Source organism: Colletotrichum navitas, assembly GCF_030913465.1.
Source record: "Colletotrichum navitas strain CBS 125086 chromosome Unknown LY79scaffold_41, whole genome shotgun sequence".
NCBI classification, from domain to species: Eukaryota; Fungi; Ascomycota; class Sordariomycetes; order Glomerellales; family Glomerellaceae; genus Colletotrichum; species Colletotrichum navitas.
Window position 1 is genome coordinate 231795 of NW_026850587.1, and position 26729 is coordinate 258523.

The 26729-nt window shown below is 55.5% G+C and overlaps 6 protein-coding genes across 6 annotated transcripts; 2 read left to right on the forward strand and 4 right to left on the reverse strand.

The window, feature by feature from the left end:
* Positions 1–1235: 1235 nt before the first annotated feature.
* Positions 1236–1859, reverse strand: LY79DRAFT_557840 (uncharacterized protein). The gene is made up of 2 exons (XM_060558130.1): positions 1539–1859; positions 1236–1480 (listed from the first exon to the last, which is right to left on the reverse strand). The coding sequence occupies exons 1-2, from the start codon at positions 1694–1696 to the stop codon at positions 1375–1377; spliced, it is 264 nt and encodes an 87-aa protein (XP_060412804.1). The 5' UTR covers positions 1697–1859; the 3' UTR covers positions 1236–1374.
* A 291-nt stretch (positions 1860–2150) lies between these two features.
* On the reverse strand, positions 2151–2795 carry LY79DRAFT_260992 (uncharacterized protein). The gene has a single exon (XM_060551936.1). It carries the CDS (start codon positions 2686–2688, stop codon positions 2215–2217), a length of 474 nt encoding a protein of 157 aa, XP_060412805.1. The 5' UTR covers positions 2689–2795; the 3' UTR covers positions 2151–2214.
* A 3213-nt stretch (positions 2796–6008) lies between these two features.
* LY79DRAFT_670818 (uncharacterized protein) lies at positions 6009–6339 on the forward strand (the record flags this gene model as incomplete). The annotated part of the gene is made up of 2 exons (XM_060563827.1): positions 6009–6152; positions 6226–6339. The coding sequence occupies 2 exons, from the start codon at positions 6009–6011 to the stop codon at positions 6337–6339; spliced, it is 258 nt and encodes an 85-aa protein (XP_060412806.1).
* A 4940-nt stretch (positions 6340–11279) lies between these two features.
* LY79DRAFT_261022 (uncharacterized protein) lies at positions 11280–12309 on the reverse strand. Its single transcript, XM_060551937.1, has 2 exons — positions 11457–12309; positions 11280–11328 (listed from the first exon to the last, which is right to left on the reverse strand). Exon 1 carries the CDS (start codon positions 12154–12156, stop codon positions 11599–11601), a length of 558 nt encoding a protein of 185 aa, XP_060412807.1. The 5' UTR covers positions 12157–12309; the 3' UTR covers positions 11280–11328; positions 11457–11598.
* A 2183-nt stretch (positions 12310–14492) lies between these two features.
* Positions 14493–15399, forward strand: LY79DRAFT_261046 (uncharacterized protein). The gene has a single exon (XM_060551938.1). The coding sequence runs from the start codon at positions 14683–14685 to the stop codon at positions 15259–15261; it is 579 nt and encodes a 192-aa protein (XP_060412808.1). The 5' UTR covers positions 14493–14682; the 3' UTR covers positions 15262–15399.
* A 9024-nt stretch (positions 15400–24423) lies between these two features.
* Positions 24424–26628, reverse strand: LY79DRAFT_518076 (nonselective cation channel; the record flags this gene model as incomplete). Its single annotated transcript, XM_060554999.1, has 4 exons — positions 24424–26090; positions 26162–26263; positions 26325–26353; positions 26408–26628. The coding sequence occupies 4 exons, from the start codon at positions 26626–26628 to the stop codon at positions 24424–24426; spliced, it is 2019 nt and encodes a 672-aa protein (XP_060412809.1).
* Positions 26629–26729: the final 101 nt, after the last annotated feature.

Consider the following 26729-nt stretch of genomic DNA (forward strand, 5'->3'; position numbering starts at 1 on the left):
AGGCGGCGTCCGTGTTGTTGCTTTTGCTGGGCGTGTCGACAGGCGAGGACCGTTCGAGGTGAGACTCGGATGCCTTGACAAAGAGGCCTTGGTGCTGGCTTAGGAGACACAAGTGGAACACAGCGCCGAAAGATGATGGACAAGCCAAGTCGAGACTAGGATTGATTGTGTCGTGTCCACAGAGCGCGCGGTCCGTGTGCTGTGAGCTGTGCGCAGGTGTCTGTCTGCCTGTCTGTCTATCTGGTCAAGCTGCTTTTAACCGGACTCCGACATGGTTCGACAGACGAGGCGCGGGGAGATGTAGTGGATTTGAATGAACGTCGGCAGGTCGTTGCACGTAGAAAGGCCGACTGAATCCAACCCGTTCGAGTCAAAGTGCTCCAAAAGTTGCTACCTGATCAAGCGCAGCGCAGGCAGAAGTGTTGCTGCCTCTTCGGTCCCTTTCCTGTTGACAAATGGACAAGCAGGTTGGCGGGGAAGTGGAGGGAGAGAGAGGGAGAGACAGGGAGAGAGAGAGAGAGAGAGAGAGAGAGAGAAAGAAAAGATCACGCAATCGCAAGGCAGGCACGGTGCAATACGACCACTCACTCGTACGAGTTGTTTGTTGCCCGGAAGGCGGGTCAGAGAAGGGGTGAGAGGGGCAGAAGGGACGAAAAAGGAAACTTTGGACGGGCCTGCCTTATTCGTTCATTAATTCATACGTCCATCATCGCGGTAACATCTTAAACACCAGCCTTACGCCCAAGTACCTCTTCACTAGGTAGATAGGCAGCTCAGCTCAGCAAAGGTAAGCATAGGTACCCACGTACGGATAGTACAAGGAATACGGATGGGTATGGATTAATAGGGATAGGTGCTTTGGCCACCGCTACCAAGAGGCAAGGACTTTTGTTCCTCACTCGTCTCGCCCGGGCACGGGCACAGACATGTCACCATTGATTAATTACCTATCTCCCATCTGATGAGGTACCTCATTTTCGTCTCACCGCACTCGCCATGTCTGCTATCGTCACACTTGATCCTGACTCTTGTACCGGTAGGCGAGTTGAGGGTGACACAGCGGCGTGACGATTCTCCCCCTTGTAGCAAGCGTCGGGAGCTGTGGTATTGGGCCAAGGGTGGGCCCTATCAGGCTTAGCGTGTATAATCCGCGGAGACGCTGCGAGCGGGACGAAAGGCCGGAGCAGGGCTGAGAGGCGGCGTACTTGATGAGTGACTGATACACAAGAACCATGTGTGTGTGTGTGTGTGTGTGTGTGTGTGTGTGTGTGTGTGTGTGTGTGTGTGTGCACGTAAAGGGTTCAAGAAACAAATGGTTGACCAGGGCAATCAATACCATTCGTTGGCCCTTGAAGGCATGAGGTTAGGTTCCCTTTACAGTACTATACTTAGTGGGATTCTCGCGCTCAGATGGCTCCATATCCCATTCATCTGACTGCGTCCGCCATGGAGTGGATATAAGCACATTATGCACTTGATAGTACGATCTAAGTCCACGAGAAACGCGTACAAGAAGAAATATTAATCACATCGCACAGCTTCTTGTCTCGGCCAGGCAGCTGTTCGGCATGGTCTTACTCACACATGATCGATCACTCACCAAGAAGAGGAAGAGAGAGAGCATGAGGTGTGAGAAAGAGGGCGTAGGCAAGAGCCACGATCGAGAAGGGTGTGGAAGGGCAACAACGACCCACATCTTGTCTGCCGTCCAGCATTTAGAGCAAGGGTCGTGTGCAACGCGGGTATTCAATTAATCGTTACCGACACCCCCGTCCCTATCCGACAAGGGGTGGGAAGAGCGTTGAGGTGGGGTGTCATCTAGCCCTGCTGGCCTTGCCTGCCCTGCTGCACCTTCCCCCCCCCCCCCCCCCCTCTCTCTCCCCCCCCACCCTCTCCCCTTCTTCCCCCTTCCCATTCCCATTGACGGGAAAGGCAAGAACAATGGTGGGATTGACGTACCTGTATGTCGGGTACGTACCGATTCCCTGCTTATCGTAGGGAGAGCCAACCCGCCTCCCCTAAGAGGATTATTGAAAAAAAAAAAAACTAAAAAAACTCAACCCTCTCTGGCTGCCGATGACCAATAGAACGGCACACACTGTCCGCACACTGCACACTGCCTGCAGAGACAAGGCGACACATGCGCTCAGACACTCGATAACATTTTGCCAGATTTAGCAAGACCAACAGGTTTGTGCTCGCAGGTTCCGTACACTACCTACAGTAGGTCTTGCGGAGAGGTCTTGCGGGTATTATGGCCCTGCAGCGTGCTCGAGGACGACAGAGTACGTACCTAGCCGAAGCCGAACCTTCCACCGCGTCTTCCACAACGTCCAAAGACGTGCGAGAGTCGCAGTTGCCCAGTTCGTTGCCGTTGCACTTGCAGTTTGCCCAAGTGCTGGTGCCATTCCTCCAGGACTCCACAATGGCGCCCACGGCTATCGACCTACAATGTGCACTGCACCACGGATACCTCACTTGCCATACCATGTTTCTCTTCCGGTTAGCTTGGCATTCACCTCTTCCGCTCTCGCTCTCGCTCTCTCTCCCTCCCTCCTTAGTAAGGTTCATATTACTTACCTGCGGATGTCGGTAAATACACCACAGGCTACACATGTAAGAGACCCGACATCTCGCCCAAGTCCGCAGCTTGCTTATTCCCAGCCAGGGCCACGATGCACCTACCATACTCAACAGATGGCACGCATGCCTGCCGCGCTTAGCCCAATGCAGACACGACACACGATTGACGCAGTGTAGGGCTCTGTTTCGCCAATTCCCCTGTCGACAATGATAACCTTGGCGGATCACGATATTTGCCAGTCAAGGCAGAGCCAACCTCTGCGGTTGTACAAGACCTCCCCGTTGTCGACAACGCGCCTACCACCTGCTAGGAGCCCACATGATCCATACATGCCTTTCTTCAGAACAGATAGCGCTCAGGAGACTGCTCGGCTTGTCTTGGGAACAACCCGCGCCATCAACTGGATTGCCTACTCTGGAATCCGAGACGTGGTCCTCCGGGCATGTCGATATCCGTCACAACGCCATTTGCCTCCACGGAACGAGCTCATTCAACATTTGTGCTTGCTTGCTTTTTGGCGTCGTGAGATCCGCCTACCGGTACTAGGCCGTCCAGTCCTCACTAGGCTGCGTGCGTAGGGCGCAGGCACCCTGACCTGATGTCCAATCACAGAAGCTAACGGTCACGGAGATTTTGCCGTCCTAACATCCGTCCTGTCGACCCGCCTTTGGTGGCTTGCCCATCGCTTGCATACATACCATCCAGTCGCCCAGACTCGCCAGGTCTGCGCACCACCCGAAAAAGACTATCAGGTGAAAGACATGATACATAAACGCACTCGAAGCGAATTACAATGCAGTGGGGGAAGCGGTACCAGGGGCATATCGACCACGTCTAGAACCCTCCGATGCCGTACAACCCCCTGAGGGTGAGCACCGTCACCTGTCTATATCCGCTACTAGTGTGGCGCGCGCAACCAGCACAGCACCAACGCGTTATGTCTCTTTGCTCAGCAATCTCCGACTGGTGGTGTGCATTCCTGATGAGGCACCTCACTTCAACCAGGGCCAAACATCTGTCGCCGACTCAATGACTAAATCATTCACGTCATAACGTTGCCATTCGAGGAGATCTAGGTAGCACGTCATGTTCATGAACTCGACTACCCACGAACCAACTACCTCCCCGCGTTGTGTAAAGTCAACGCTCTGAACCTAACGCGAGACTGTTGCGTGATATTGTGCTCCACGGGAATGCCACCACCGGAGGAAGCGAGCGCTAATCACTATGCAATACCAGCAACAACCGATACCTCTGTCGGCTGATCTTGAGTAACTGACTACGTTATGCAAGGTTGGCCATCAGCCGCTTTTCGCCCTATGAGGCTGGAACCTCCCCGCTCCCCGCGTATTGGCCACCAGTGCCCGAGGATGCGCATGTATTTCAGGGCGGCACCACTACACAATGATTCGATCTAGGAAGCGAGGGGATACCTAGCACTGACTTGAGCCTTTTTTGGCCACGTGCATCCTCATTTCTTTTTCTCTTCATCGACCGCCCCACGGACGGCCGAGACTCCCAGTTTATCCCAGCCCAGAAGTCGCCTCTCCGAGGCAGGCATTGCAATTCCATGCACTCGACCGTCGTGTCTTTGCCGGAATCATCGCTGACCTCATTCCCCTCGGTCGCCCCTGCATTGCAGTCATGCCAGCTCACAAGTCGATGAAAGTCGACGGAGTCGCCCAGCGGAATAGCCGACGACGCGGTCTGGCACACATCCTAATCACTCATTGTCACGAGTCCGGCCCGTTCAGGTCGCAACTCTGCATCCAGAGGAGGTACTAGTCATCGACTTGCGTAAAGCCAGCCACCCATCCATCCGACCATTTGATCAACCTTGAGCCAAAAAGGGCACGTACCTGCCTAGCCAGCCACGGAGTCTTCTCCGTCTGGCAATAATCCCCGGATATTTGAGTTTCAGGCACTACCCTTAGCACCGCCTAGCGGGAAATCTGTTGCTGCCACGCCCTGTCGTAAGCATGACAAAGCGCTCTAGTGAAAAAATGGCTTCTGTCCTGGATCCTGCTGTGTCGGGGGGGGGGGACCACCCGCTACGCCGCACCTGTCAACAGATTACATTGTGCTGCGGTAGAGGCGCGTTTCTCTGCACCTGATCTGAGCTGGCTGCGTCCCTCCCCTTGCTGGCGACGTGAGATACCTACGAGGATGGGCCTCCAGTCCGACAATGTGGAGACTAAGGATTGAATCGGACCCGATGGGTTGCCCTGTGTTCCGGTCCTCGTTGCAGCGCTGTTCCCTGCTCATGCACTGACGGCCAGAAGTCTATTATGCTTACGTACCAGGTAGTGATAAGTAGTAGTCTTACATCAATGGGCTCGTGGAGATGGGAGAGACGATGCCTTTCCTCAACGTCCCACAGCTTCAACAACAAGCATTCACAATCACTGGAAATGTGCCGGCATGGACGACGGACACAGCACTCCAGGCGGCAGGCCAGCTCGACCCCTTCTCAGCCCTACAGTACACAGTTCGGGCCCTCGCTAAGTACCGTAGCTTGGTGCCTCCAACTTGGCGTCTATCTTCCGACAGGGGTTCTACCTTGTCTGCCTGCGCGGGGATAGTCTAAGATCCTGCCCGCACGTGCCTCTTGCGTGTGGTCCGCAACCAGACGTCGTGGTGCGGAGGGCAGCACCTGAACAGAGCCCTCCCGGTATGTATTGCAGCCTATTTGGCTTACTTACATGACAGGTTGGGCTGGTGGTCGGTAATAGTGTCGTCGGAAATACGCCCAGCCGATGATGGCGATCCTCTGATGGGTTTCCCCAGTTCAGCAACAACTTGACAAGTCATCATGATGCCAGCTTACGGCCAACCGGAAGCCGGTGTTTTACCAGCCAACCTCCAAGCGGCCCATCTCCAGTGCAGAGGCTAGATCGAATCCGATGCGAATTTGCGAACATTAGTCGTAGGGCGGAACGGAAACCCGCCATCACGGTTAGGAGACAGCAGATGGCTCGCCCGCCATCTTTCTAGCTCGCATCGCCGAATTATCACGGACGCGCTAATGACTGATGATTTGCAAGCATGCCAAATCGGGACCCAGCGGGCCGGCAAATCGTCGTGGACGTCCTGACAAGCAGCCACCCCACCACGCCTGTCCCCATGTCGTATTGGTCTGGACATTCAGTGTCGCGGAGCTGCTCCATCGCTTCGGGGCACAGGAGAACGAATATTGGGAGGCCCGAGGGTGTTTCCGCGCTGGCTGATTCACTCTTTGTCCAGGACAGGCTTTGTCAGTAAGTAGTAAATAGATAGTTCACTGCACACCCCGACTGCTTCTAGTATAGGCACGACGTGGAACCTCTGAGCACGTCAATCGTCAATGTGCCATCAGGTATGGAACAATACAACCTGGCAGGGGATTGGATCTGGACGTTACAGGTGAACTACTACGTAACCTGGGATGGACGAAAGAGACAACGATCTGCGCGGCCTCGAATACCTCCGCGGAAGAGCAAAGCGTGCATACTACCTGTACGTGCAGCCCGGGGCCGCGACGGACACCCTTGGCGAGGAGCAGCACGCCGGACTAACGGTCTTACCCTGCGTACGGAGTAGTATGTAAGTAGTACCTATGGGCGTCAGAGCGTCGCCACCGACTCTCAAACCTCCGCTACCAGACGCCGCCATGCTTCACCACGCCTCACGGGCTGCACGTCACCAATACATACCCACGACTCGTCTCCATGGACATGTCCACGTCTCCACATTTCCGCCGAGAGCTCCGGTGCTAGGCGATTTACCAAACACGCAGCATCTTCTTTCTTCGAGGGCCAGCTCCTATGTATGCTGTGCACTAGTCCGATGGTCCAGTGCCCCATGTTGATCAGGGTTACCGCACAAGAGATGTGTGAAATGGAATGTTCTACGGGAAATAACAATGACACGCAGGCCTTGACTACTACTACCGCGTTCGTGCTCGTAGGGCGAGCTGCTGCGTTGTCCCCCTGAACGCCATGTACACCGTATGGTACGGATACAAGCCCGGCACACCAGGAATACATAGCTGTAATCGGATCCTTGAAGGCTCGGCGGGTTTGCTGGCCCTACCTAGACCATGCACTGGAGACCCGAAGAAGGCTGTGCAACGGAGCGCGATGGGGCACACTGGAGTCGCTCGGGATGGGCAAGATGGCCACGCCTTCCGGAATGGAATGCCCTCCGAGTCCCCATGTCCAATAGGGCGTCCAGGTCACGACGGCATGAAACATCATCAACTTTCCCTCTGCTGCCATGCACCGGTAGCGCACGGTTCAAACGATGCAGGCTCCATTCGTCCCCTATCCTATCATGGCACCTGCTTGAATCATGACCCCAGGACCTCGCAGAGGGGGGCCAATACAGGACACACCCTCTTCATTTGGTCACCGCGACTTCAGCGGCCGGTCTGCCACCCGCCCCTAGTTGTCGCTTTGCAACTGCCGAAGCGACCTGATGGTCGACTTGACCCAAAAAGCAACAAGCGAGAAGGAAAGGAGATGACGATGTCGGACTACCACCATGTGAGGCGTACATACCGGTACACGGCAGATCTCAGTGTGGCTGCCATCAGCTCCTTAGTCTCACATATCGGGCCAGCCTGACGAATGGCAACGGTCAGGCCGCTTCCCGTATCTCAAGCTACCGGTACTACCACTCTTTTCGGCCAGAGCTTACTCCACAGCTTCGCTTCCTGGGTGCGTGTCTACATACTGTGTACGTACGAATAGGCGCGGACGAGTAATCGCTATTGCTTTACTAGCTGCTCGCCTCATCTCCCGTACATGACAGTTTTATAGATAGGTCGGCAGTTCTGGAACCGTGAGGACGGCCTTTTTCATTCCTCACCGCGCTAGTCGAGGGCTGGAGTGTCCCCCGGCGTCAGGTACGGAATTCGATGGTCCGCTGACAATGCGTGAAATGGGAGTGCCGTCGGCTTCTTTCCAACCGACTGTTGCATGCAACATTCCGCTCGTAGGGCGATGGGTACATTTCAAGAGCCGAAGAACGCAATGCCCCCAAATTCGACCAGGCCCTCCTCCCCGCCGATCTTAGCCTTCCGCCCGACGAGATCTTCCACTCTTGGATGCGACGCAGAGGCCCTGTCCCAGTACGTGCGTCGCGTATTCTTCCTTCATTGTCGGATCCCCTGTCGGGTGAATACACTACGCTCAAGTAGTAATACCGTACGGAGTACAGTATGAATGAATGCAAGCGGGTGATTATTCTGTTCCGTCTCGCCGACAAGCGACCCAATGACTGAAAAGCCCGACTTGGGAAAAGCTGCCACTGGCCAACGGCAGAGCCGCGCCGGCGATGTTTTTAGCAGCATTCCGGAACATGCACAATCACGGCGTCCTGTCGCGAATGTTGTAACAAGCCCCCACACTTGGCAGGATTCGCCTCGGGGCCTGCTTGTTTGGCCGAGCCGTTCGAACCAAGCAGCGGCGGCAGCAGCAGCAGCAGCAGCAGCAGCAGCAGCAAGACCGCTCAGGAGTCGGAAACCATGCTATTATTGCTCCTCCTGACGCAGCATGCCGGGTGAATGTGGAACTCGGCTGGCTATCAAAACCGGGCTTGCCAGGGGCATGACATATTGTGTCCCAAAGGATGCTGGACGTATGAGAACATGGGGCGCAAAACTGCGGCGGCGTGGCAGGACACACCCGCAGCATCGGAACAGGAACAAAGGGAAGAGTTTTTTTTTCTGCGATATGTCACTGTCTCCTCCCAAGTGGCAGTACTGCAGTGTAGGTACCAAGTCCATCGGGGTATAAACGATCCCTAGCGCCACCGTCGCCGCCCAAGTCCGGCAAGTAAGCAGGCTGCAGGACGCTACCGCCCCCTGGCACGCCTCGATGTACGCCAACCGAGCTTAAGTCTTGGCTCGCTTTACTTGACGGACGGGCTGGTTCCACGACTGGCGGAGACTGGACAACTGCTCCAGGGCATTCGCGGGAAGGGAACGTCCAACGGGGAGGGGAGGGATCGTCCAGGCGAAGGGGGGCGGGGGTTACTGGGCAAGGCGCAGAAGATCCTGATGATCATGTCATGTTTTGACTTGTTTGGTGGCACTTTTGCGCGTTGCAGCAAACGAAACAGAGCCCCCTCCCTCTCTCTGGTCTCTTTTGCTGTAACCGCGTGGGTGAGTTTCCAGGGCATTGCCTTGGGTGTGTACCACTGCATGTTGTCTTCCAGGGCGTCACCGGTTGCCAATGTACCCGATCAACAAAAGGATTGGGCTTCGATATTCCCGCCCTTTACCCCCCCCCCCCCCCCCCCCCTTTTTTACCGCCCCCAGTCCCTATTTACTGTGGGCGATATCGGTGTGTTGGGGGGCGAGTAAAAATGGAAACAGAATTGTCGGGGTCCCGACAACCATCTTCAGCCCCAGATGGGATTCCCGGATTGAACTCAGCAGACGAGCTTGTTGCAACGTCGCAGATGACGAGGCCGGCTCGGGATTACGTCGCACGATACGCAACCAACCACTGTGGCGCGCGGCCTTTTCGGAGGAGGTCGGCATCGGTTCGTTGGGCTCACGGGAGAAGGATGCTAGAGAGCCGGCTATTGGCATCCACGGGCCCCTCCTCACCCATCCCCTCCCCTTCGTATCGACAACCTTTTTGCCAAGACCGTCATATCGAACGAATTCCCGTCCGAAGATTGCCATCTAAGACACCTCGATGGTGGGAGTGAGTGTATTCAGAGGGATGCTTGCTTTAGTCTTTGCTTATCCTGCCTCGGGCCCTTGGCGAGACTCTAGCGCGCGAGCGCGCGTGTGTGTGTTTGGTTGAGCCAAGGACACGCTTGCCCAAGCCCGTCGACCACTCGATGTCAAACATTGAGAGTGATTGGTCCACGGCCGATCCTCGCCGGGAAGGTTATACCAAACGAGACAAAAGCCCTTTGCCCATCTTGCAGCAATGAGATTGATAATCTTTTGCATGCCGACGGTATCATATGTTCGTGACACCATGATGACGATTTCATTTTCATTTTCTAGTTACGGAGAACGCCTGGTATTGGCGTAGTGTGGTCGGGCGTGCCAGGGTCGTCGAAACGCACTGCGCCTAGTCATCATATGACTTCTTCTCCAAGCAGCGTTGTCATCAGCCCCCAAGACAATACCGTACAATAGAGGGCGCAACCCTTACACTAGAGACCCGAGATCCGTCCCCGGCCGCATCAGCACCGGAAGCCTCTCTCCCTAGCCAGCCAACGAACGGGTCGGCACACAAGCTCCTGTGTAGTGTGGTAACCGAACCCTTGCGTGGCCGAACTGGTGCGAAAACGCTCAGGGCCTGTGCCGCCGAAGCATCCGGAGGCAAGCCACCGCACGTCAAACCAAGCCCTACGAGGGCTGCTATGCTCGGCATCAGCTGAGACAAAGGCGACCTGGAGTGCGCTGGGATTCCGCCACTAGCTGGGCTTTTCATACAGCTCCATCGTCATTGGGCGCACCAGATTCCTTGGCCCGGAAGCCCACGATCGAGCTTCCGGCCGGAGGTGTAACCCTCGGTCCACGAGCTAGGACTGGCAAGGCTGGTAGTTCCTGGGGAAGCGCCGCACGAGCCCCCCTGGGCCCCTCATGAGGACTCTGGCTGGCTGCTCTGGTACGAGAGATTCGGCTTCGTCAGAGGAGGAGGCTCACAAACCGACCCTCTCACTCATCTAGGAATGAGGCAGTCACGCGGGTTTCCGAAATACACCGCCGGTCAATACTACAAGCTTGGGTGAAGTGCCTATGAGAAGCCGGCAACGTTTTTCTTGGAACCCGCGTGGCAGTATTCCCTATTCCCTCATCGCGAAGGATCGCCGCTGGTTCGGCATGGGAATCTCGGCCGCCGCCGCAGTGAGCAGCGAGAGCGGCCGGTCAATCAATCTTGCTGAGCTGCGCCCGTCAGCAGACGCAAGGCCCCCTCCCCCTCCTCGGGGCTGAGACTCGAGATGGGTTGAGTCGACGTGTCAGTCCTCTTTGGGCGCCTCAACAATAATAGTAGCTGATGTGCGGCCCGAGTGCAATAGGTGGAAAGGACCCAATTCTCGATTCTCCGACTTGTTACAGCATGGGAATCTCGGCTTCGTTGAGTCTTGTCCTGTCAACTGTTCAATCACCAAAGACAAGTGCCGTTAGCTCAAGTTCAGCGCGGACCTCCCTTCCGCACATCATTGGACGGTTCGTAAAACCCTCACGAGGAAGGGAAGCTAGGGCCCGTCTGGTGTCTTCAGCTGAAAAGCCAACCATCCACACTTGGTGAATGGCCAAAGGGAGGGAGGGGCGCTTTTATTCGACGATGCACTGCACTGCATGCCTCGGCTCACCTTGCTTTGTTGCAGAGTGGCAGCAGGACGGACACGCACACTCTCTGTTGCGGCCCTACATGAGCCGGCTGTGTTGGGAGGAGAACTAGAGGGGGACAAATTAGATGGAATCAACCAACTGACGGGATCCCAGGTCGGCGCCCTCCTCCCTCTCCCTTTGGGGGCAACGACCTGCCTCATCCAGCCTGTCGCCGCCCTACGACATATGACTTACAATGCCTGACGTGCGTACGTGTGTTGCTTCTGTGCCGGGTCCGAGTAATGCAAGTCAGTACCCGCATCCGCAGGGCTGAACCAACAGCGAAGTGAGCAAGCATGGCTGTCTATTTCCAAGGGCTGTTTATCCTGCCCTTTTGGGCGACTCGCATCGCACGGGGCTGATACGAGACAACCGTCGCGGCAGCGCTGATGCCAGCCGGTGGGAAAGAAGACACAACTCGGGCGAGCGCGGACCTCGGGAAGGATTACCTATGAATATTTGCCCGGGGGGGGGGGGGGGGGGGGGGGGGGAGGGGGGAGGGGGAGAGAGTTGGGTTGCCCCCGGCACCGCAGGAGCATTTTTGTTTTATTTCTCATTTTATTTTCCATGTTGCCAATGTCTCCATCTCGAAGCCCCGCGCGCCGGCCGTCCGTTCATGTCGCAACGAAGCGGGCGACGACGGCGACGAGGCCCGTTGATAACCCATGTCCTAGACATCTCTCGCAAGTCGCTTCATCCCCGGCGGCCTTTTTTTCGGAGCCCAGCATGTTCTACGTGGCATGACAAGCCAACCTCGTTTGCCTGTCCAAAAGCGCGCGCGCGAGAGAGAAAGGGAGAGGAGAGACTTCACTGGGGAGACTGAGCAGAGCAGAACGCCCGCAACGTCGGCAAAATACGCCGTGTCTGAGAAGCAGCGTCCCGGGGGTATGGTCACAACCTCAGCCCCGGTCAGTGTCTGACTCAATGATGGCCGGCCGGAAGCCCATCCTTCCCTTGCCCTCCCCTTTGGTAGCAAGCAGGGCAACTCAACCCGGGCTTGTGGGCCTCCGCAAGGGACCAATACTGAGCGGTCGTTTAGGGCTGAGAGGGATCGGATGAGGATGAGGGAATGGCAGGTGATGCGAGTTGGTTCCAGAGTTGCGCCCCAACATTCGTGGTGAGTTGGAAGCCCTCGGCCTCTCGCGATGCGCCTATGGATCACGAGGCTTTCTTCCTCCTCCTCCTCCTCCTCCTCGTCTCCGTTCATGTTCCCCGACACAACGACCATCCCGTCTTACCTCACCTCACGTACGCCGATGGCGGCATTTGCCGTTTGCCGCTTACTCAGTCTCGGCCCCGGTCGACGTTGTGGCGCATGCCTGCTCGCACAACGCTGACGTCCCAGCCCCCAACTACGATGCGACTTTGAAAAGCGATAACGAGCCGAAAAGAGCACTCGCGTCATCGAATATATTGCCCAGTCTGCCATATTCGGACGCAACGATGTGACGGTAGGTCCCCACTGTATTCGCAGGTGTCAGCGAACACCTACCTACCTCCCTTGCCTCTCACCTGCATCGTCAACCGCGGCCCGCTCACAACACACGTGCAAACATACACGACCGGCCCTGCCGGCTTTTCTCACGGTGCGTAAGTGGTCCAACAAAATGGTTGGTAAGAATAGACAGAGTTCTCCATCTCTCCGCCCCTCGCCTGCCGTGCGTACGAATGCTGAGAAGAGGCATAGGTAGCCACAGCCACAAGCCCCAAAGGATACGGGCTGCTGCGACTTCAGCGACTTGGCGGCACGGTGTTCGTTCCGTCGACAGGCTGCAAGCGTGCGGATTCGACCAAGCAGGCAGCAGAGAGGCGGGCGGTGATTCAATAACGGCCGAAGGCCCTTCGCCCTCGTCCTTGTCCCCTGCAGCCGGCGTATATGCGCCCGCGTCTGAACGCGCCGCGCGCCTGCAGCGCCTACCATATTGTGCTGTATGCTGTGTGCTGACCTGGCAGACGAACGATGCTTGATTACGGCTCTGCGCACAACTGCTACGTCGCAACCATGTGCGAGTGGTGAATCCATCGGGCCGGGCCCGTGGACGAACGCCCTCAGGGGCAGAACCGACACACGTATGATTGAGGGCCACCCAGGAGGAACTGGGCCATTGCGCCCCCAAATGACGCCCCCTCCCACCCCCCCTGGTCATGGCATTGCCTGTCTCTCCCTGAGGACATGAGGCCACCGCCCCTTAGAAGCTTTCCCGGTGTTCGTGTCCGTCTCGTGCCGGACCTGGATTCCGAATCTGTCGGTGCGTCCGTCCGGGCGATGTGGAGCCGGGACCAAGGTCTGGGTTCTTCGGCACGGAGATTTGTGTGTTTGCGTTTCCGTGTTTGCGCGCGCGAAACAAATCCAGCTATATTGGACAAGGCTAGGTCTGCCAAAGGACGCAGCCCGTGTCAGCATCTCCACTCCCGTAAGCTGACCACAATGAAGTCCGACGGGCCGTGCGACTGTTGCTCCCTTGCTAGTCTAGCGTGCGCGCGGAAGGCATAGCGTCTGGGATTGGACTCCCGATGGGCTCAATGGCTGGCGGAAATCCCACCGACGATAGCACATGGTTTGGAATCGCGCGGGCCCGGGATTCTTTGCGTGAGTCTCCTTAGGCTCGACACCCCACCTCTCATATGCGTATGAGCGGGCAAAGGCTACTGCTTATGGCTTTTGGTCCCTGAAGCGTCAGTGTTAAAAGGTATCGCGAGCCACCAGAGCGCGCCAGCTAGGAGCGAATTGCTGGTTGCCATGCCGGGCAAAAACCACTCCGAGTTGTATATTTTTCTGTCGTGTCTTTGCTTGACTCTATAATCACATCCGGTCGTTCACATCTGTCCCTTTAACAAACCTGCGACGTGCGTTTTGTCAAGAGAAAAAAAAAAGAGATAAAAAAAGGAGATAAAAAAAAGAGAAAGATAAAAAGAAAAAAGGCCCGTTTACAGGCTCTGGAAGCTGGGGGGATTAAGACGGAGGAACTACCCCATTTGGCAAGGCCGTAGAAGCAACCTAGAAGGCTTCTGGAAAGTCCTGGGTATTCAGTAGCTTTTTTGCAACCCTGTCGATATCAGCTCACGCCGGTGTTTCCCTGGCGCCGAATGTATGTTTGTCAGGTTTCTACTGCTCCTTTCTTTCAAGTTTTCCGGGAAAATACCTGCATGCGCCTGGAGCCACACCATGGTTGCGTCGACAACAGAAAACCAGACCACACATCAACGGGACTTGATGACCAGCGACAGGTGGTGCCTGCGACGTTGCATGACACAGGTTTCTGGGTGCGTATTCGCTGCGCATGCGACGGAACCCCTCCCAGCAGCACAATACTTTCCGGTAAGATCGACGGCGGCCATGATCTGCCACCCCCCTCTCCCAGAGGAGAAGTAACCTATGCGGTGGCACTGGAGGAGGAGCGTATTCATAGAGCGTGTCTCTCGCTTCGCAAGGCAAGCAGGCCCCCCCCCCCCCCCCCCCATATGGGAACCTGCCCCTCGCCGCTCAAGTGTGTAATTGCGCCGAGGAAGACGTGGGGGGGAGAGCGGAGGTTTAGAAAGACCATCCAGCCGCCTGGGGTCGGTCACACACACACACACACACTAGAGGTCGGTTCAGGATAGATGGGTGCCGCCGGTGCTACAGTCGCGAACCCTTCGGGGATGTATCCGACTAACCGAGGTCACCAAAAGCCTGCTGCTGTCTTGTTTTCTACCCTGCGCTAGTTCAAGTGATTGTCGGTCGACGAGGCCTGTAAGAAAACGGCGACGGCGAATGACCATCGCTCCGTGGCCGTACCCCGGGAGATCTGCCGTCCTGGGCGAGCTGCGCCCAGCGATCAGCCATGGCGAAGCCGCGACAACCGGGAATGGAAAACCCCTTTTACCGGCGCAGATGGCTACCACGCCACGCAGGGCAACGAGGGGGGGGGGGGGGGTCCAACGTGCGGCACGCGTGGTTTCCTTGGAGTCCGACTGGCACCAATCCCCGACCGACCAGCAATGCCCATTCATCAACCAAAGTTTATATAAGCAGTCAGACGTGGCTTGCCAGCTCGGTGCTTACGCGGTCCCTCGGAAAGGCGTAGGTGGAATGGCGGCCGGGGACCATGGCGCACTCGAGACTGGAGTCCAAAAGGCCACGATCAAGCGACCTCATCTTCTATCCAGTAGCAGCGAGATTCCGAGGGTTAGAAAACAAGGACAGGTCCTCAGGAGAGTTTGGCCTTACTGTACTAGTAAAAGCGGCGCCGTCTCCTCTTCTCACGACATCAGATACGGCATGGCCCTGCACCAACCACACGCAGAACGCCTCACAGTAGTCCATCCCCCCCCTCCCTGGCTCCGTGTATGACAGGCCAATAGCCGGTAATGCCCCGGCCGGAGCAATTGCTCTCTTGGAGTTCCGTCCCCGGGCGCTTCTCTCGACTGCCGGGAGCCCTAATTGACTTCCCCTTTTACCCATTCATCCCCATTCATCATCCCCCTTTCACCCCTACCATCTCTTCCCGACCTGGTGCTGGCATTGTGTTGAGCTATCCGAATTCTGCGACGCCCCCATTTTGCGCTAGTGGGGTTTTAGTATAGAGGGCCGTAGGCACCCCTTCCCTTCCTCCTTACTTCGCGTTTGATGATTTCCCCCGTCGAACGGCTGTTTGTGGGCATTTCCTCTCCCTCTGAATTTCATACTGAATCGCCGGCTACGAATGCGGCAGTGCAGATAGAAGGCCAAGGTTCCAGGAGGTTGCGAAGAAGAAGCCCATCGACGAGTCATCCTCAATGTCTGTGGCGTGTCCTGGAAATGAAAAAAAAAATCCCCCGAAAAAGCGGGGGAAAAAAAGAAAAGAAAAAAAAAACTGCCAGAAAACCCAGCTTTGTGAATATTCTACTCTCTGCTGTCTGCCACTTTATAAGGCGAATGGTTGACGGATTCCTGTGCTTGCTGGGCTCGATTTCGGCCGGATTCCCCCCCATCCGGGACACGGACGGGACGACCCAGAAAGGGAAAACAGGTTGACGTCCATGATAGCACTTCATTTCCCTTTCCCCGACTCTGTTCCCAGCTCCACATTTGGCCTACGACGATATCAACGGCCCCCAAGGCGACTGCTGCACACGCCCTACTACGCTAGTTTACATGGCAGGGCTCTTTTCAAGTCTTGTCCCCGGCGTTTGCTACCCCCCTTCCCCCGACGCGCCGAGGTCAGGTCAAAGGCTCTCTTTCGGGAGCGGCCAATGGACGAGGGAGCCGTCGACCTGATCATGATCCCGCACTTTCCGCCCTACCAGCCACACTGGATACTTGTGAGTGCGCCTCCAAGGTTCAGGTTGCCACTAGACTAGTGCACTAAACCACACACTTGGGAACTTGACGCGTTGTACCATAGGCCAGCACGGTGAGCAGCCTAGCTGAGCGCGCAGACCAAAAACCACTGCTGTTTAACATGGCGCGGCCCGAGGACACAGATTGGGAAATGGTCAGACCCGCGTTCGGTCTGCTTGGGTGGGCGGAAGTACCTCCGCAGTCACCATTCCGTCTGTTGCTGACCACGCTATACTAGGCAGAAACTAGAGGTATTCTGGAATGACAATGAGGACTCGTATCACGGCGAATCTAACTTCGTTTTTGGGAGGCCGTGTTTGAGAATGGGAGGCAGTGGAATGGTCCGCCAACCACTAGCCTAGTTAGCCCCGGAGGGCTAACCACAACCGAGAAGTTGACTCCGGTGGACTACTTTTGGCTACTGGTTTCATTGTCTGGTAGTGCCGTCCTTCTGGGTAGCGGATTATGTGGGAGAAAGGTCCCGACATCAAGTTACCTGCAATGCGGGCTCGAAGCTTCGTAAGACAAACTCCGTCGCAGAACCATGCCTGAAATGTGCAGCATCGCCCACTGTCAAATATGCTCACTCCCGGAACGTCACGTTGATGTCAGGCCGTCAGCCAGCAAGTCGAGCCGGGGATGTCAACCCAGCAATATGTCACGTCTACTGGGGGTTTGCCGGAACGAGGAGGGGGTTAACATAAGAGAGTTGGATGGGAATGCCTGCCATGGGATGGGTGGTCAAGACTCAAGAAGCAGCCAGCCAGCCAGCGGCATCTCGACTGGTTCGCAAAGGGGAGAGATGCCGCGTCATTGTGATTCTTTTTTGGTTGGCCACCCTGTCCCGTTTTGGCTTCTTTTTCTACACCAGGTACTGTATGTGGTGTAATGAAAGCTGTTCCCTTTCTGTCGGACAAAGGAATGGATCATCGAGGGTTCTTGCTCGCACTGTTTTTTTGAGTTTGTCCGACGAGGGCGTTGGCAGAGCAGAAGGTTGCGCGGGGAGTCAAGACCTGGACCACACGAGCACATACACCATAAATCGCCCTACCACCCGGGCTCTCTCCACAGCAGGGTAAAAAGAATGGAGGCAGCTTGCCGTAAAAGGCGTTTCATCAACGTCCAGCGTGATTTTATCTCACACGCAATCAGCGGCCCCGGCCAGGCCTACTGTGCAGTAGCTCGCCCTCGTTCCGAGTCCAGCTTCGAGATGAAGGCAAAGCTCGGCCCGTTTACAGAGTTGACTGTGGAGGATGTCGGACAATCTCCACATTCTTCAGTACGTATTCGTAGTGTACGAATACGCAGTACTCCGTACACCACCCTAGACCCGACCTTTCTTCTCCACGAACTTGCAGGGCCGAGAGACAAGGGGTGTCGGCCAAACCCACAACGAACCATCGAGTTGAGCCTCGGTGTGCGGCGACGTGTTGGTATCACCTGATCTGGATGCCCTACGGTGTGGCTTTCAGCCCCGTCGTCATGGGGTATCCTTTCCCTGCTTATTGGGGAGGGGGTTTCCTTGGTTGGGCTGCCGTCAGAAGGGCTGCCAGATTGCCAGAGTCAGGAAAGTGCGGTGAGTATTGCGGAAAGGAAAGGCGCTAACCAGCCCTGCGTGGCCCTCACGATCACATATCGCGTGGTCCAACGGCAGATGAGGGGACATGGTGGCAACCGGTGGCCCTTTGCAAGGGGGTGGCCAGCGGCCTGGTTAGCTTGGGGACAGGGTTACAGACGGAACGCAGTAAGTTATGAGACGAATCGAACCCTCACAACGCGGACGCTCTATCCTTCTCGATGGCCCCCACGACTATTAGTTTAGCCCGAAACTGGCTAGCGAATCATGGTTATAGTACAAAGCATCGCTCTTCGCTGGCGGTTGATGCTGCGCTATTTTGCGCTCTCCGTACAGCTCGTAACCGGCTAGCTATCCTTTAAGACAACAGCCACGGTTTTATCGTGAATGCCGCAGTAACCGATAGCAATCAGAGGTACTCGGCCTCGGCATTTGTATCACCTATATTCTCACCCCTCGCTTGTCCCTCGTTCTAAATAGGAATTCGCACCGGCGGACTGAAGTGCCGTGTGCGCAGGACTGGAGTTGCCGGGGGTGCATTTAACTGCCTCGTCCACGGCCCAGACACGAGGTCAAGCAACGTTGATCCGTTCACATTCATGTCCGACATGGCGAGCCGGGACCCCCAGTCAGGTACCCGCTTCAACCGTACGCCGGCGCTCGCCTTCCATCTGTATGAGCTTACGCCTCCCCCGGCAAAGGAAGCTATATATCCCCAGACCTTCTCGTTGCCTGCTTTCCTGGTTAGTAAGGCTGGATTCTGTTCGGTACCCCGAGCGACGCCTGCTCGGGCCGGATGCTTCATCGGGCAATTCAGCCCCATTTGGTTGTGAAGGACCCATATCGGACTGAGTTCCGTCAAAAGGAGAGAGCCTCATTTGCTCTGAACGGGGTCTAAACTGGAGCCTCTCGCCCCCTTTTGCGTCTTTTTTCTTGCCTGGTGAAAGAACTGTGGGTTCGCGCCGAGAGACAGCGATCGTCATTGCGATCGGCTCGGGAAACCATGCGAGCCGCTGTTCAAAAGGGGAAACCGTCCCCTCTCCGGAGAGAAAGAAGGGGGGAAGAAGATCAGGCGGTTGATTGATCTTGAACTATTCGTTCGGCATTGGCCGAAGAGGTCAGGGAGGAGTAGATGTTAGGGTAAATGAGTAAGGTGAGTGCATTAGCACTGGGTCAGGTTGCGAAAGAGAGTTGCAACTGTGCTGGATACTCGCAACCCGGTTGGGGTTTGCTACTATTCGGGTCATGTTTTTTTCCTGCTATCAGTCCTTTCGACCTCACGTGAGTGCATGTCATACACTTGCCTTGTCAAAAGTTTGTAAGGGAGCAGGGATAAGGGGACGACTTAGTCATGTAAAACCGAATCATTTCGTTAACAAACCCATCAGTTCCTTGAACCGCCTTATCCTGCCACGAGGTCGTTCAGCCCGTTAGCGTTTCGGGAAGAGTGTATCTCGGTGAATGATTAATTTGTAAACTTTCCAATTCCCCTGGCCAGACTCTGTCTCGCGTATATGAATGATGCACGTCGGAGTGTGTTGAGCGTAAGCCTCTTTTAGCTACTGGTGACAACTTTGAGTCTATAGATTCGTGAGCGAATGAATGGTCTCATACCGTACAAGGGGCATATACGGCCAGTTGGAATATGGGGAGAAACGGCGGTCATGTCACGAAGCTTTCCGCGCAACATACCATGTATCGAGATGAACGCTCAATTATATGCTTCAAAAGCAACCAAAGGTACGACCCAAGGAGTATTTTTGTTATTTGATCCCGCGGGTTGATTGAGTGGGTGAGGATCATCCTCAGACGGGGACCAGGACTGGAGTTTCGTCTCAGATGTCTTATTTTGGAGCAGTGGTGCTTTCCTATTGGGCGCGAATGAGGATTTCCAAGAATAAGCTGTCGTCCCTTCTGTGTGGACTACCTGCATGTTCCTTCGCAACTTCTAGTTACATATTTGACATGTTGACTCGTCTATTCTGTTCATCCTAATACCTGGTGTGAAAAACGGCATGGCCCCCAGATCCCAGTAATAAAAGCACTGCCTAAGTTTCAACAGGTGGGTGAGGCGGTGATAAACTGCCTCAGACTTGCCCCGTCCCATAACTGGGGCGAGCCAGCGGCTTTGACTTCACCCCTAACCCTATGGCACGACAAGGTCGAATCTGTAATTCTCTCTGTTGCCCTGTTGTCCCGTCTGCGGTGCAAACAATTTCCGGTAGGGGCCTCCGCCTCGAACTTCCCGACTGGGTTGTAAAGAGGGAGATTACGCGCCATCAATTGAGTCTGCCTGGCGGTTGACGAATTCAGATGGCAGGCGTGTATGAAATTGATCTGGATAGAGCCCGGTTCCATACCTCTCCTTCTAAGAACCGGACATCGATACCTGGCAGTGAGTGTTTCCAATCGACGATGCCATGCATTGCCATTACTCACCCGTGTGTAACTACGGAAGACGGAAAGCACGATGTTAATGGCGGAGTAGTCTAGTGTTAGTTCTACGCTCACTCTTGTGGGCTAATCAGAGATGGTCCCGGCCGAGAGAGTACAAAGCGGTGGAACTCCGGCTTGCGGCGTTGTGTACTTGATTGTTACGGACGCCGGGGTAGATGGAGACCGAAGCCTGAGGCTGCTTATATCGGCTCGGTTGGTATACCGGCCTCTTGGGGGTTTGCGGCGACTTAACATGCTAAAAGCAGTAAGAGCACGGGTTTTCATCTAGTGGAGTTCCGAACTTTGGAGTGTTGCTTACTGTGTGTCTCATGTGAACAGGACGGGATGTCGGATGATATTGTGAACTTGTTTTAGGGACATGTGTGGTGTGGTGGATCGTGAATATTTCAGCCACAATCTTACGCTGTCAGTTCGGTACATCGTCGCCGCCTTCTAAACGAGACGTAAGCAGGAAGGAAGCTGACAATATCCATCTAATATATTGGTCATGCATCTCGTGAGGCATAAGATCGGTCGATCTCGGACAGTTGCTCAGTCAGCCCTCCCGTCGTCTAGTGACGCGGTCGCGTGGGCTGTGCATCTCCTGGGATTTGCGTCGATCATGATTGCACGGCGCAAATCGGAATTTTGACCGTTGTAAAAACACAGCAGGACGCTAAGTTTGTTTGCTCAGGGAGTCCCCTTGAGTGGGCGGAGGGTAGGGTGAGTTGTAGTTGCAGGATGGGCGGTGTTGAGACTTGTTGATACGGCGATGGTGGTGTTTTTGGAAGTGTCAGCCTAGCCCAATCAGGCGAGGTCGTATGGCGTCCACACCAGCATCGTAGTTCGTTTAGCATCATGTCAGATGAGTACCCAGAAGTCAGACGTTCTTCGCCGTAGATATCCCTGTCGCTCGACCATCACACTATGTGCAGTCAGCATATGTCATCAATGAGACTACCAGGTTGAGCGGAAGTCCTCAATGTGGCTTATGGTGTGCTGCAGAGCCATGCCCAGGGCTTTCGGGTACGGCATCGTAGGCATCTCGTGCACACTGCGATTACTGTGGTGGTGACTTAGTCCGTGGATGCCGCTTACTGGATCGAGTTTGGAGTGTTGATATGGCGTATTAAATGGATTCAAGAGGGGCCGAGCGGAGTTAGTAGTTATGCCGTCATTGAGGTACGAAGCCCCTTTATAGCATTCGGTCTTTTCTTGAGCGTTTCGTGACCGGTCTTAGGCGGCCGGATCCGAGATCGATATCGAGACCAAGCCCGAGCACAACACAATCCAGTTTAGAGGGCCCGTATTGTACGAACTTGGAAAATGGCTTATACATCTTCACTACTGTAAGGCCAGGGAGCGAGCACTAGTGCGCTATTAGCTATCTGGTTTTGATAGAGTCTTGAAGTGTAAGAGCCAGAGGCTTCGGAATAGAGGTGAAGGGTCATTGATGACGACTTTAACTCGCACGGGAGTGTCTCTACTACTCCAGTGTTCTCATAGAATAAATATTTTCAAAGGAGATGCTAGGATATGATTAGTCTAGTGGTCCAAACACTATTTGTATTTTCTTGTCAATTATATAGTCATAAGATACAGGTTCTTCGTGTAACGTTTATTCGGAAACCAGAGTTGGAGAAGAGGAATTGACTGGTATGTTGACCATTCAATTCACATAAGTCTATTCAATATATGACAACAGTGGTTGGATCGAAATGTGCGGGATAAGTTGGCGAGCCTTGCATAAGGACCTCTAAGACAGTGTCTCCAAGACCGAAATAGCTTGATAAGAAGTAGCAGCACTTAGCCGAGATTTACATGTAAATGGTGTGTTGGACATAGTAGTCCTTCCTTCCTTATCAGGTTGCAAGATTCCACATGCTTGCTCTTACGAAAAGAAACGTGAGTTTTCGGCGTATCTGGGCTACATACTTGGGTTGTGATGCTTGCTTTTTCAAGTTCCGCACCAAGAAGCCAGCGTTTGACTGTAGTGAGAGTGAACATACGTTGGAACTGAGATACGTATCCAGGGCGGTCCCTCGCAGGGTTGCACAAGGACACAATATTTATTAAATGCATTACCACCACGGAAAGGAGTTGGCATCCTCTTTTGAGACTAATCTACTTCTAACTGACGTCGTGTGATACCCCCGCTCCGGGCAATGACTGTTGCATCGAACGTAGAATTAACTCCACCTCCAGGTGAACTCTCTGGCTTGTCCAATCGCATCAACCCATTATACGATACTTACTCGTTTCTCTAACATGTCTTGAGAAAATGGCAAGGGCGCTTTTTGATATTGAGGAGATAATTTATAGGATGAGGGTTTGTGTAGAGGACTAGCTTTGTGATAAAATCCGAGATAACAACAAGAGATGGTTGCTACTCTCACCAAGTTCAGGGTTGGCTATAGTCTTTATTGCTACTTCAGCCTTGATTAGCCTGGTTGAAAGGTTGATCACTGGCTGCGATAAAAGGCAGGCTTTTCAACAAAAGAGCATGTCATCAATCACTCTCCACGCAGATAAACACTCGGATGTGTATACATACAAGTTCAACGACGGTGACATGGCATTGAGGTGACCTGCAGATGGCCATATATCCAACGCCCTCAAAGATTAGAATGACAAGCTCATCCTAGCCCACTGGCGCATTCCAGACCGGACCATCGACTTCAAGCCAACCTAGACCAGCTCAGGAAAGTGGTAAAGCTTTGTTCACCCTCTGGATTTAAGCAAGCCTTTCGCCCCATATTTCGACGAGCCTCTCGCGCTGTGTAGGTTGTTTACGACTCTCCAGGTTACTGCAATTTCAGAGTATAAGCGACCAAGTAATACAAAAATTTTGACTGCCGTTGACGGAACAAGAATCACGTCGAAATGGAGAAGCCCGAGCCCGGCGGGTCAACCCGGCCCCAACGCTCCGGCCGACCTCCCCGTCTAGCCCCCTTATCCACTCCGAGCTTGGCCTCATTTGCCTGATGCAAGGCCAATCGCCGGCTCTCAATTGGTGAAAGTATCCTACCTCCAGTCATCTGAGGACTGCAGCGGCAGCGGCGCCGCGGTCGTGATGGTCTCGAGATACAGCCCAGGGGGACACGGCTTCCAAGATAGCGAGGCGCGGTGTTTAACGACAATAATTCCGCCGCAGTAACACTTATCCACAGACTGTCGAAGTTACGTGATGTAGTGCCGAGGAAGCAACTCAAAATTTCACGGAATGCGTTCCTGTCCGAGGGCCGTTTAACACCGTTTATCTTATATGGCAACATTGGCAGATTGACGGTGAGTTGCCCTTCCCAGCCTAGTTCGGGCGTCTGTCAACCTCCCAGTTCTCCATTGCTCAGCGAATTGCCTGCACTCAAGCATCATGGCGTAGCATCAACCTGTCCGGCGCTGCAAAGCGAGTGCTGCGGCTGTAGGCAAACATGCCGTCGTCAAAGCCATATGAAGAGGAGAAGATCCATTCGTACCTCGCGGTGTAACCTCCCTTGACCCGATTGTCCCACTATCACAAGAGCGCTCAGGGTTCATTGACCAACACTTTGGTGACCACTGTCTCTTCAACCCCCCCCCCCCCCCCCCCCCCCCCCTCCATGATGTGGTCCTCATCCCGCTTCTCGTTCTCGCGGCCACTCCCGCAGCGGCAGAAACCCTCCTCTATAGCAACCCCCTCGACTCGACCTCGGACGTCGCGACCTGGGGTCACCGAGAGGCCCCTCCGCGTCGCTGGTATCAAGGCCGTCCAGGACAAGCGCGTGTGTCAGGGAACTTAGGTAGTGTGCTAAGCCCGTCCATAGACCGTTCGGGCAAATACCCAAAAGATCAATCAATGCTGGCACTTCGTGCCAGATTGCAACAGACATATGTTTATTAAGGGAATATTTCCACTTGTTCCCTTACAGCGTGGTCCGGTTCGCCATCGATGGCCTGCACCTCTTCGATTCATACGAGGACAACCCCACGGGCCCTTCGATCTGGGACGGGAGGATCGGGTTCCAGCAGATGCAGTCGCTCGTTGCGCGGTACCGCAACCTGCATGTGCGGAAGCTCTGAGTGGCATAGTTTGGTTGGCAAAAGATGTGAAAAGGGGGGGTTCATTTTCTAGGTAACATAATCTAATAGAGAACCCCCTCCTCCTACAACTCATCCTTTGAGCCCTCACGCTCCTAAACACCTTAATCATCAAGCTCCCGGACACCGTTCCGCAGCTTCGGCTTCCACTGTATAGGTCGGCTCGGGTCCAAAGACAGCCTGGGCACGACCTCCTCCGCGACAGAACCCCCCTCATCCCCAAGCTTGTCCAACTCCTCAATCAGGTCCGCCACGTGCGGCGGCGGCGGTGTCTCGAACACGGCCTGGATGTCCCCGTGGGGCGAGAAGCCCGCGAACTTCCAGCTCAGCAGCGACGAGCCCGTCTTGGCCCTCGACCGCCGCGAGAACTGGCGCCTCTCGTAGAGGCTGATGAGCAGCAGCGTCGGCAGGTTCAGCGCGCGGATCAGAGCGACGTTGACCCTGTGGAAGGTCTCGGGCGACACGAGGAAGCGCAGCGGCAGCAGCGTCGCGAGGGCGAAGATGTTAAAGGGGGGCGGGTAGGCGAAGATGGCGTCGCTCTTGGCGCCCTCGAAGGTCAGGACGGCGCGGCGGAACTGCACCTCGGCGGTCTCGTCCGCGATGATCTTGGAGAAGGTGTTTGTGAGCATGGCGACGAGGATGGTCAGGAACAGCGTGTTGCCCAGGAAGGCGAAGCCGATCATCAGGGCGGGGCCGAGGACGACGTGGAACTGCACCGACTCCTCGATGCCGGTGCCGTCGAGGCCGAACCAGATCCAGAGCATCCACTTGCCAATGGTGAACCACGAGAGCGTCTCGTTGAAGTTGTCGTTGGAGTCGATGAGCCACAGCAGGGCGAGCAGGAAGCCCATGAAGCACCAGCAGGCGAGGAAGGACAGCAGCAGAAAGTCCTTCATCATGGCGTGCAGCGAGATGAGCACGATGTTGTCCGGGGCGATGTTGAAGGCGATGCGGGTCAGCAGGATGGGCGCGGCGAGCGGGAGGATGTGCAGGCCGTGGCCGTCCGGGAAGTGGCCGGTGGCGACGTCGTAGATGCGGGCGACGACGTAGGCGCCGTAGATGGCGGAGAAGGTGACGTCGAGCCAGGACCACAGGTTCTGCGCGTGCACCTCCCAGCCGTGCTCGACGACAGCGGCGAACTCGTCGAGCACCCAGCCGGCGGCATAGATGCAGAAGAGGAATTCAAAGACCTCGTTGCTGCTGCGGCGGTAGAGCATGGCCAGGAAGTAAAGGACCATGAGCACGAGGAATTGGACAAACTCGATGAAGTTGCGGGAGCGCGGGACGATGAGGCGGTAGTGGTTAAGGATAGGGGCCTTGCGCGGGTCGTAGAGGGAGATGGGGTGGTACTCGTAGTGGTCCGGGAGGATGTCGATGAAGGACAGCGGGGTGTAGATGACACGGCCCTCGTAGACGGCGTTGACAACGCGCTGGCAGCCGGGGGAGCTGATGAAGGCCTTGCTCTCGGAGAGAATGGCGAGCTCGAGGGCGGTGAGCTTGCGCTCGAGGCCGCCGCGGGCCTGGACGGTCCACTGGCGGCGGCCTTCGGACTCGACGGCCTCCGGAGCGCCCTCGAAGGGATCGAAGCCGCCGACGAGGATGTGCGAGAGGAAGAGCAGGCCCTGGGAGCCCGGGTTGGCCTCGTGGAAACGGCGGAGGACGCGGGTGGCGACCAGCTCGCAGAGCGTCGCGCGGGCCATGTTGACGGGCTGGTGGACCGAGGTGGCTTGCTGGCGGAGGAAGTAGAGGCGGTTGGCCAGCAGGCAGTAGACTGGAGGGAACGTGAGTGGTGGTGGCGGCGGCGGTGGTGGTGACCCAAAAAGGGGCTCAGACTCGACGTACCGATGGTGATGTCCTTTGGGTGGAACAGGCGCTCGACAATAGGTCTCACTATGAGCACGTTCATCCTAGGGTCGCTCAACTGATCAAGCGTATAGGGATCATCTGGGCGGACAGTCAGTTGTCAACTCCATGATGAGCCCTTTTTTGAAGCTCGACAACTCACCTATGCTTGCAATGATGAGCCGACGCACACTACCTTCACAGTCAGCTCAACACCCCGTCAAGGGCATCACAGGGGCAAAGTACCGATGCATCGACACGTAGATAGGCAACGACGCCGCAGAGCCGAACGAGGACTCTCCCAGTGTCTCGTTGTCATCATCTCCGAGACACGCCTCCGTCTCGGAGCTGCCAGCAGCCCCGACGTGTCCCTCATCATCGTCCTCCCCCGGGCCGTCGCGGCGCGGCTCCTGCCCCGTCCACGTCTTGGCCTCCTCCATCATGTCCTCGATCGACGACCGTCGCATGTTGGGCTTCTCCTCGCAGGTCGGTTTTTTTCTTCTTCTCCCGTCTGCGTCACAAAGTACATTCACGTGCTACATCAAGATCTAGGTGTTCAGGCGCGGGG